We start from the raw sequence: 10,925 nt of genomic DNA, 5'->3' as shown, positions 1-10,925 counted from the left end.
CTATTGGAGGGCAGGTGCCTTTGAGGGGGAACCTTCGCTTGTTATCTCCCATGGTCATTGCAAGACTACAGAGAGGACTAACTTTAAAAAAAATCTGATTTAGCCAAAGAAGGCAACACAGGATATCCAAAGACACGACAGCACGTCTGCACATGCGCAGGTCGCGTTTTGCCACTTCCACGCATGTGCGTGACGTCATTTTGAGCGTCTGCGTGAGCAGCGAAACCTGGAAGTAATGCGCTCCATTACTTCTGGGTCGTTGCGGAGCGCAACCCGAAAGCGCTCAACCTGAAGCACATTCAACCCGAGGTATGACTGTATTTTTATTATACTTTCTCACAATTATATTTTCCCCACTTTCCCGCCAAGGAGCTGAAGGTGGCACTCTTTGGTCTCCCTTTCCCTGTGTTTTCCTCACAAAAACCCTGTGAGGTAGGTTCGGCAATGACAAAGGGACAACGACAGGCCCAAAACCACACCGTGAGCTTCACGGCTTAAGTTATTTTATCTCTGTTCTCCCCACTCCACTTAATAGCCGCCTTATTCCACATTCTAGTAGTGGTGTTGGGAGTCTGCATTGTGAGGAACCTGCCAGGGCCTGTACTCCCACAGGGTTCCCACTGCCAACTTCTTCAGCTCCTCAATTTTGTTGCTCCTCTGCCTTGCTGCCGCTTGTCTGCAGGCAGGTGAGGAAAGAGGAAAGAGAAGGAGCAAGAGTTTCACTCCCTTGCCTTCTCCCTCAGGCTTGCTGGAAAACTTGGGCCCAAGGAGGGTGGCCATTTCCCCAGCATCCTGTTTCCAACAGTGATCAGCCTGATTGCCTCTGAAAAGCCCATATGCAGAGCATGAAGGCAACAGGAACTCCCCCCTCCCCCCAAAACCCCACATTTATTGCTTGCTTTCCTGGAAGTGTCCCTGCTGCTGAATATACGAGTCCAATTTCACCTTTTTTATTTGTACTTATTTTCAATCCCAGTGTGGGGAACAAAGTAATAACGTTAAACAAAGGGTGGAAAAAACAATTACGAAACCTTGGAAACTTGTCCAATAAACAACAATTCAGTAATGTTGTCTGTCATAAGGCAAACCGGCAGAAACAGAAAGAGGACAAACATTTTAAATTTCCAATTTAACCAAGTGCCTAGCTGAAGGCAAACACAGGGCATTCAAACAGATTAACGAACCCACAGTCTCAAAATGTTTAAAATCTGTAGCCAACAAAGGGGAAGGCGAGGCAGCTTCTAGCCTGATGGTCACTGTCAGGATGACCAAGGCCATTGTGAGAATAAGGAAATTCATCGTGGTTCAGTGGAGGGTCCTGAGATTCAGCTGGGATGAAGGCAGGGCCCATCTCTGATCAGGGGGAGGACGGATTCTTTCCATCCATGTCCTCCCCTGTTTTGCTACCCTGTGGAAGAAAGTGATTTTGACACTCCCCCCTCCCTCAACTTGCATAATCCCATCGCAACATTCCTTATTGCCAGGAGGGGCAATTGTGGGGTTTTCTTCCCTTCAAAGGAAGGAAATGAATGGACCTGTTTTTGTTCCCTTCATCTCTATGGAGAAAAGTGCCTTCTGTTGATCATGAAGAAAATGCAGCTTTTAGGACCCACCAGAACTTAACAAAGCCTCAAACCACTGCCAATACCAGGGTTACCTGAACCAAGCCTAAAGACACCTACCGTATTTTTCGCCCTATAGGACGCACTTTTTCCCCTCCAAAAATGAAGGGGAAATGTGTGTGCGTCCTATGGGGCGAATGCAGGCTTTCGCTGAAGCCTGGAGAGTGGTGCGCACCGACCTCTCTTGCTCTCCAGGCTTCGCGGACCTCTCCGCAAGCAGCGGGAGCGCTTCCGCTGCTTGCAGAGAGTTGCCTGCATGCTGAAGCCTGCATGCCCTGAGCTCAGCACGTCCAGGCTTCGCGGACCTCTCCGCAAGCAGCGGGAGCCAGCGCTGGGCTCCCACGGCTTGCAGAGAGCTGCCTGTTTGGGGGCTGGGGTCGGGGGAAGCTCGGGCCTCCCCCGCCCCAGCCCCGCGCCTGGGGGAAAAATAATTTTCCCCCCTTTATTTCCCCCCCAAAAAACTAGGTGCGCCTTATGGGACGGTGCGTCCTATAGGGCGAGAAATACGGTATATATGCCAACACAAAATATTTTGCATTCCCCAAAGACAATTGTCAGAGGCTCAGGAGCAGAAGAGCAGGGGAGAGAGCAAATAGAGAGCGGAGGAGAGGAATCAGAGGGGAGCGTAGGGGAATATGACAGTGGCCCGAGAGATTCCATGAGCTTCTCCAGCGAATCAGAAGATTCCCAGGAGATGGGACTTACTGTCAGCGCTGCCCAAGGTCCCAGCTCACACAAGACCAACGCTGCTTCTTCCTCAAGTAAAAAAGTATTTATTGAAGTTCAGTTTCATTTCCAGGCGCGCAGCGCGCAACGCTACGGTCTAGGGCATAGACGTAGCGTTGCGCGCTGCGCGTCTGGAAATGAAACTGAACTTCAATAAAGACTTTTTTACTTGAGGAAGAAGCAGCGTTGGTCTTGTGTGAGCTGGGACCTTGGGCAGCGCTGACAACAATGATCTCTAGTAATGTTAATAGAAGCATTAGCATAGGTGGACAACACTGAGGCAGAGGAGGCAATTAAAAGGTTAACTCGAGTTTATTTTAAGGGAATCAAAGTTTACAGAGTACTAAGAGTAAACAAGAAGGACTATGGGTGAAAGAATAAAACAGAAATGCCATTTACTTCGACTTAGGTGTGATGGCACGGACACCATCTTGTAACCAGTCAGCAGAAGCTCCCACTATGTAATGAGAAATTGGAACCACGTATCCGGAACAATGTGTAGACATCAACAGGGACATCTGGTTTATGATATGAGCTACAGAAGAGACCACCACATCTTCTGTCTGTCTTGGGGTTGGCCAAGGTTCCATCCTCCATGGTGTGCAAAACAATCACCACCACCATCACTGACTTGGGGGAAAGGTAGGGGCTTCAACCCACTTCTTAAACTTCTCAGCGCCTTCTTGGAGTGCCTTGAAAATGCGGCTAAAATAAGGCTGCAGAATCTGGTTGACTCTCTCCACTCCTTCCTCAAGTTTCTCCTGGACCTGGTCAACGTAGGGGTCTATGGATGACCGGAATTCTTGCAGTTCCTGCTGGAGAACTTCAGCGTAAGGGGCCAGCTGATCTTTCAGGTCTTCCAGCTGCTGCTTCAGCTTCTCGTTCAGCTTGGGGTTCAGCTCTTCGGCCTTGGCCACGAGGGAACGCTGCAGGGACTTTGAGTACCGATCCACCTTCTCTAAGACCGAATCTGCGTAAGGTGCCAAAATGGTGTACAGAGCCTCCGCGAGCTCGTCTGAGGCAGGCGATACCTTTCTATGCAAGGCACGGATGGTGTTGAGACTTTTGTCCACCACGCCCAGCGACGCCCCAACCACCAGGTCGTACCCTTGAACCACCTCAGCAGGTAACTTCTCCTTCAGGTTGTGCAAGCGCTTGCTCATTTTTGCAAAGCTGTTATGGAGCTTGTCTCTGCAGGGGGTGGAAATAAAACAGAGTCACAAAAGGTAAGCAGAACTCCCTTCTTTGAGTGAGAAGCTCCTGGACTGGAGAGGTGGGGTGAGGCCAGGTTCCCTTCCCCAACTCTGATGTTATGCCAATGGCAGGAGGGCATGTCATTGTGGGCCTCCGCTCCCTTCAAAGCATCACTTGCATGTTCCTCCTCCAATCTGCTGCCTGCCAGGCTGACATAAGGTAAAAGAGACAGTGGATATGGGATTCCATGGAATGCAAATTGTACTATGTGATGGGAAAGTTTGTTCGCTGGCCAGTTTGGGTCACCAAGTGTTGTTGGTTTTTTGCCAGCAAACAGTTGGCTGGCAACAGCGTCTGATTGGCCAGAGTTCCGGGGGAGGGATATGATTGGTTTGGGAAGGTTAGACAGGTTTCAGATTGGGAGAGAGGGTGAAGGGGTTCTGAGGGGAAAAGGAGATACACACTGAGGAGACTATCCATAGGGAGAGGACAGAGCCTCGCAGCTCGGATAGGGAGACCAGGCCGAGGGTCTGGGGAAGGTGTCCAAACAGGAGTGTGCTGGGAGGGCAGAGTCTGAACCAGGAGCGACAGATCCTGTGGGAATTCAGGCTCCCTGGGTCACTGGTGGGGGGAGCGCACCGCCCCTGGCACCATCAGGGGGGTACCATCATGGCCGCCCCTGGACACGTGCCACGCCCCCTGACCGCACTGGGTGCCACGCCCCCAGGATGCATGCCACGCCCCTGTGGCCAGTGCGCCATGCCCCCGGGGTGTATGCCACGCCCCCGCAGGCGGCATGCCACGCCCCTGGACAGGCACCAGCCACGCCCACGCCTGCTCTCCGCCTCCAGTGCCGGAGCATGCAGCTTTGCCACTGCCCTGGGTGTCAGTCTAATAAGGAGGGGATAATTCTTCTAGGTACTGAAGACTCCCAACCCAGTGACAAGGGGAGAGGGGATCTCCTGGGTCTGTAATACCATAAATACCTCAGGTATGGGAGATGAGCGCCGCAACCCCAGAGTCGGCCACAACTGGACCTAATGGTCAGCGGTCCCTTTACCTTTACCTTTATGGGATTGTTAAGAGAGGGGGTAACGGAGAAAAATTCCCCTCACTCATGAACCAAAGTATTAAGCTGTGAAGGAGGCAGTATAGTGTTGAAAGTATTGTATTATCTAAGTGACGGACACTGATTTGAACATTTTACCATCTGGAAACCTGAATATTTATCAACCCAAAGTGTGTCAACAGATGTTTAGTAACTGAAGTTTAAGAAGACTTGTACCTATAACATTGTGTTTAAGCCTGAGACATCTTCTAGTTAAACTAGGTTGAATTCTACCTGAAAGAACAAGTTTTCTGACCTACTTTGTGTCATAAACTTCCTTCGTTTAATAAAACTTTTCGTGTTTGTTTGATCAACTCCTGCCTGAGACTCTAAACCTTTAAGTTTTCCCTCACACAAGTCCCCCACTAGATAATCTGTGGTAAATTGTAAAAATTTGTGTAATTGGTGTACCGTGAGGTGGTCACACTAAATTTAACTGAGGGCGGACCCAACAGCACCAGGGTGAGAAAGTGCCGTTGCGGCATTGCAACTACAATAAAACACATTCTGAGAAATAAAAGAAGCAATACAATACAATTAAAATCATACAGCACCTAGCACAAATGCTACACCAGGCAGAAAAAAAATCATTAATGGTCTATAAAGGCCATCAAGTGGTTGGTGGGGGACGGGATAAGTTTGGGAACCATTTTGTGTGAAAATAGTGGCTCGGACCACTTACATCACTGACTGTCCAAGCTCCGACCTTCTGATCACCTCTATTTTTTCATCAACTACCCTGGTGACATTTCTCAGGTATTCCTGAAGCTCCAGGTTTAGCCGGGCCAGGTGAGGATACGGCTCATCTCGGAGGACGTACGCCTGGGATCCTGCAAGACAAAAGCAAATCTGAACGGCTGTACCTGTGGCAGGAGGTGGAGCTCAGAGGGAACAGTGTTACACCCACATGTGAACCAAACCTTTGCTTTGTTTTGCAAAACAAATGTCTTAGGAGGCACAGTTTCACCCCCAAGGGCTGAGGCCGATGCAATTTTTTTAAAAAAAGTTTTTATTATTAAAATAATTCAGCATTAATACACACATATTGCGAATATACAAGCATACAAACATACATTTCATACAATCTTTAAAAATGTTCAAACATACCTACACTCAATCCCACAGATAATTCCTTTTCCCATCACCATCCACCACCCCTCACCCCACCTTTGTGTTAGACTTCCAATCTACTCAATTGTAATTTCTTTCCACTTCTATTACTTTCTTTCACACACCTTTAACCTGATTTCATGCTCCTTTTTCTATTACACATTGTTATCCATCTTATTTAGTACTTCAGTATTTAAAACGGAACTTGTTTATTCTAATAGGAGTTCTGATTTTTTTCAATATGGTTTTGCAAGTATCCTTTAAACACCTTCCAGTCCCTGTCTATCTTCTCTTTTGAGATCCTTCCCATTTGGTATTATACCAACAAAAACAGAGTGGCTTGCCAAATTATTGGAGTATTACAATATATCACCTTGATCACCTTGCCAACAAAGGTCCGTATAGTAAAAGCTATGGTTTTCCCAGTAGTGATGTATGGAAGTGAGAGCTGGACCATCAAGAAGGCTGATCGCCAAAGAATTGATGCTTTTGAATTATGGTGCTGGAGGAGACTCTTGAGAGTCCCATGGACTGCAAGAAGATCAAACCTCTCCATTCTTAGGGAAATCAGCCCTGAGTGCTGACTGGAAGGACAGATCCTGAAGCTGAGGCTCCAATACTTTGGCCACCTCATGAGAAGAGAAGACTCCCTGGAAAAGACCCTGATGCTGGGAAAGATGGAGGGCCCAAGGAGAAGGGGACGACAGAGGACGAGATGGTGGGACAGTGTTCTTGAAGCTACCAGCATGAGTTTGACCAAACTGCAGGAGGCAGTGGAGGACAGGAGTGCCTGGCGTGCTCTGGTCCATGGGGTCACGAAGAGTCGGACACGACTAAACGACTAAACAACAACAACAACAATATATCCGAAACAATGGGAGAAATGGGGAGGCCAATGCAAATTGTAGTCTGAAACCTCTGAAGGGCACCAGGTTGGGAAAGGCTGAACTTGAAAGCAGGATGGACTAGAGAGGCCTGGGTTCAAATCCCTCACTCAGCCATGAAGCTCATTGACTGACCCTCAACTAGTCGCAATTTCTTGGCCTATACTACCTTACAAGAGTGTTGTAAGGATAAAAGGAAATAAACCGGAAGGAATTGCCTCGTGTATGGTGTCATGAGCTTCTTGGAGCAAGGGATTTGAGAGGACAAATAAGTGTTCCTCTCACCCCTTTCCAAGCCTGATTCCATCTAATGGCGTTTTGTGGGAAGGGATGACGGCAAAGTTCATAGCTGGATGGAATTCTTGAGGCAAGAGGAGTTCAGTGCAATGCAAAAGCTTGCTACATTGGCGGTGTACGCTACCTTTGAAACACATTTGAAGCACACATCCCCGTGCACTGAAGGATTCTGGGCACTGTAGTTTACCCTTCACAGAGTTACAACTCCTAGCAACCATTAACAAACTTGAAAACAAGAAAATATAACCTCTGGACCAGAGAACTCCACCCCCCCAAAAAAAGCTTGGAAATTGCTGAGGATTGTGTCATACTACTTAATGATTTTTCTACCTGTATGGTTCTTAGTTGTATTCTAATTGCTTCTTTTATTTCTTATGTTGTGTTTTATTACGTTAGGATTTCAAGTCTCTACAGTAATACCTCCGCAAACGTCCACCCCCTCGACCGTCCATTTTGGCGAACATCCGTGGGTTACTTCCGGATTTGCCATTTGCGCATGCACAGAAGCGCTAAATCGCACTTTGCGCATGCGCAGAAGCGCAAACCGCTCCGCGTGCATGCGCAGAGCGGCGCTTTGTTGAGAGTCCCTTTTGTCAAGCGGCTAGAGCTCTGGAATGGATTCCGGACTCAAAACAAGGTACAACTGTACAGTGGTACCTCGGGTTAAGAACTTAATTCGTTCCGGAGGTTTGTTCTTAACCTGAAACTGTTCTTAACCTGAAGCACCACTTTAGCTAATGGGGCCTCCTGCTGCCGCCGTGCTGCCGGAGCACAATTTTTGTTCTCATCCTGAAGCAAAGTTCTTAGCCCGAGGTACTCTTTCTGGGTTAGCGGAGTCTGTAACCTGAAGCGTATGTAACCTGAGGTGTATGTAACCTGAGGTACCACTGTATACTGTTTCTAGGCTTTCCATAGTCATCTGGTTGGTCACTGTGAGAACTGGCCTAGATGGGCCATTGGCCTGATCCTGCAGGATTTTCTTATGTTCTTTTTTTATTTATTTCTTATTTATTTATTACATTTATATCCCACCTTTCCTTCAAGGTAATCCAGGTGGCATACCTGGTTCTCTTGCTCCCCATTTTATCCCCACAACAACCCTGTGAGGTGGGTTACACTGAGAGACAGCGGCTGGTCACCCAAGAAATAAAAGATGCGAAACAAATTCAATTAAAAATCAATATGACTATCTAAGGCACGGACCACCTGAATGAAGCTCACATCCGTAGACTTCTGATGTGGACCATTTTGGGTCATACCTGAATTGAGAGCCAGTCAGGAGGTCTTGGGCCAATCAGATTAAAAAACAAACAAATGATCGCAGAATCATTGCATTGGAAGCGACCCTGGGGGTCATCCAGTCCAATCCCCTGCGATGCAGGAATCCTGCCCTGCGTTCGAATCCACCCAGCCATCCCTGGGCGGACTCAAACAACCAACCTTCTGGTAAACAATGTATCTTTTGACCATTGTGCCTCAGACCCCCAAGGATGGGGCAAACCGAAGAGGTCACCCACCCAGCCCCCTGAAAAGAATCCAGGAATTCCCTCCAGCCTGAGGCAAATCCTTCACTTACCTACAAATGCTAGCAAGGCCAGCGTGATGACAGGGAACTTCATGGTGGTTCAGTTGGAAGGTGAAGTGAAGGCAGGGTCTCTCTCTGAGAGATATATATGATCCTTTCCTTCCGGGTCCACCCCTGCCTTCTGTCATTTATTAACGCAGGGTGCTGACCTGACGTCTTCTCCATCCCCGAGTTATTGCCAAAGTCTCCGAAAAGCATTGCAACAACAATGAAAAAGGGGGTGCACTGACTGGAATAGCCTGAACTCCGGGTTGATAAGCAAAGTGAGATGGCTGCAATGGACAGAAGATATGCCCCTCTATCAAGGAAGACATTCCTCGGTCAACCTTGGTTTTATCTCCAGGAATTGATTGACTCAGAGACTTCCCTGATTTGTGTGAGATGGCCTCTGTGGGCCAGGCCCCTTGGGGGAAGAGGAAGTCAGAGAACTCATCTATGAACTCATCAGCAGCGATGATGATCTTACGTTTGGTTCCTCTTAACTCCGGAGATGAGTATCCACTAACAAAAGGCGACAGAGGGTCTTCTCGGCATTGTCGGATGTATCTGATGAAGCAGACTGTAGTCGTGAGTGTAGCCAGGATTTATGGAGGTTGTGGACAGGACACCCAGCTGTCGCCATCCTCCATCTGGCTCTGCCTATCGCTCAGTCGGGTTGACAGTTGTGTCACTAGAATACGCCACAACATCACCCAAGTGACCTCAAAGAGCCTTTCCGTTTCAAAGATTCTAATTATTTCTACTTTTAGTCTACGATATGATAATCTTTATTGTCATTGTCCCATACAGAACAACAAAATTGAAAAAATCTACATCAGACATTCAAAAACCAACAAGCCAGCTATCCCAGCCTGGTTAATCCCCTAAAAACTCTGATACCCCATAATTAAATACAATATACTACCACAGAGACTACCTTATACAGTGGTACCTCGGGTTAAGAACTTAATTCGTTCTGGAGGTCCGTTCTTAACCCGAAACTGTTCTTAACCTGAAGACCACTTTAGCTAAAGGGGCCTCCCGCTGCTGTTGCGCTGCCGCCGCGCGATTTCTGTTCTCATCTTGAAGCAATGTTCATCCTGAAGCAATGTTCTCATCCTGAAGCAACGTTTAAAACCAAAATCGCATTTGGATAGAAGGTGTTTCTCAGGCAGCTAGTCCTAGTCTTTATAACCCTGTACCTTCTTCCAGAAGGCAGAAGCTGAAAGAGATCGTTTCCGGGGTGCATACTATCCTGCACTATCTCTGCAGCTTTCTTATGGCACCTGGAAGCATAGATTTGATCTACTTAATAAAAATACTTATTTACTTGATGGGGGGGCAGTTGCCCCTCCTGGCTATGTTCACAAAAGCTTATGACAAGGGTTGATATACAGGCACCCCCCACTTATGTGGGGGTTATGTTCCAGTGTCCCCCCCATGTGTGAAATCGCATGAAGTGGGGAGCACTCTCTCATAAGCCTCCAAATGCCTATTTTCCCCTGATCCGCACCTCTTTCTCCCACTGTCTCTCCATATAACTCTCTCTCTGGAGGACATGGGGAAAAGCGGCTGTGGCTGTGCTACCCTGTGTGTCAGCTGCTAGGCGGGGAGGCTGAGCAGCCTAAATAAAACCCCACTGTGCTTCCAGTCTACAGTGGTACCTCTGGTTGCGAACGGGATCCATTCCGGAGGCCCATTCACAACATGAGCAGAACACAACCCGTGTCTGCGTGTGCGTGGGTCGTGATTCGCCGCTTCTGCGCATGCGCGTGACGTCATTTTGCGCGTCTGTGCAAGCGGCGAAACTTGGAAGTAACCCTTTCCGGTACTTCCGGGTCGCCGCGGGACGCAACCTGAAAATGCTCAACCTGCAGCAAACGTAACATGAGGTATGACTGTATTTTGGACTTCCTCCACCCTCATTGACATCCAGAGAGGGGGGTCTCCTTGTGAGTCACGAGGACTCTCCAGCTCTCTCCTGCCATTTCCTTTTTTAAAAAAAATCAATTTTATTACTGCATTTTATATTTTATACACACAAATGAATTAACCCCCCCTTGTGGATCTTAATGTAATGATTTTCCCCTCAGCATCTCTTTCATAACTCTATTTTTTATAAATCCTTTGTCAACCCATAGTTTTTCTCCTGCCATTTCCTGGTGGGATTCTATTTATTTAATTTCTATTTCCCGGTGGTGCGCATATATGTGGCCATGCGCAAGTAGAACATGCGTAAATGGGGGCGGGGATGCCTGGAACCTTTTTCAGCCCCTGGGGGGAACATGTCTTCTTCCAGACCAGCTTCTGGGGGCCACATTCAGAGGTGGGCAGGGCCAGAGGCAGAATAGGGCAGAGCACTGAATGTAAATTTTACCTTCGTAAAGCGAGCTAGCTTCTGCACACACATCGCGCTTGCT

The 10,925-nt window shown here is 48.0% G+C and overlaps 1 protein-coding gene across 1 annotated transcript; it reads right to left on the bottom strand.

The window, feature by feature from the left end:
• Window positions 1–2,641: 2,641 nt before the first annotated feature.
• LOC128418292 (apolipoprotein A-I-like) lies at window positions 2,642–8,579 on the bottom strand. The gene is made up of 3 exons (XM_053397819.1): window positions 8,518–8,579; window positions 5,333–5,480; window positions 2,642–3,539 (listed from the first exon to the last, which is right to left on the bottom strand). The coding sequence occupies exons 1-3, from the start codon at window positions 8,558–8,560 to the stop codon at window positions 2,972–2,974; spliced, it is 759 nt and encodes a 252-aa protein (XP_053253794.1). The 5' UTR covers window positions 8,561–8,579; the 3' UTR covers window positions 2,642–2,971.
• Window positions 8,580–10,925: the final 2,346 nt, after the last annotated feature.

Source organism: Podarcis raffonei, chromosome 8 (assembly GCF_027172205.1).
Source record: "Podarcis raffonei isolate rPodRaf1 chromosome 8, rPodRaf1.pri, whole genome shotgun sequence".
Classification (NCBI taxonomy): Eukaryota; Metazoa; Chordata; class Lepidosauria; order Squamata; family Lacertidae; genus Podarcis; species Podarcis raffonei.
The sequence above is the reverse complement of the archived record's forward strand: the minus strand, read 5'-3'. Positions and strand labels throughout refer to the sequence as shown.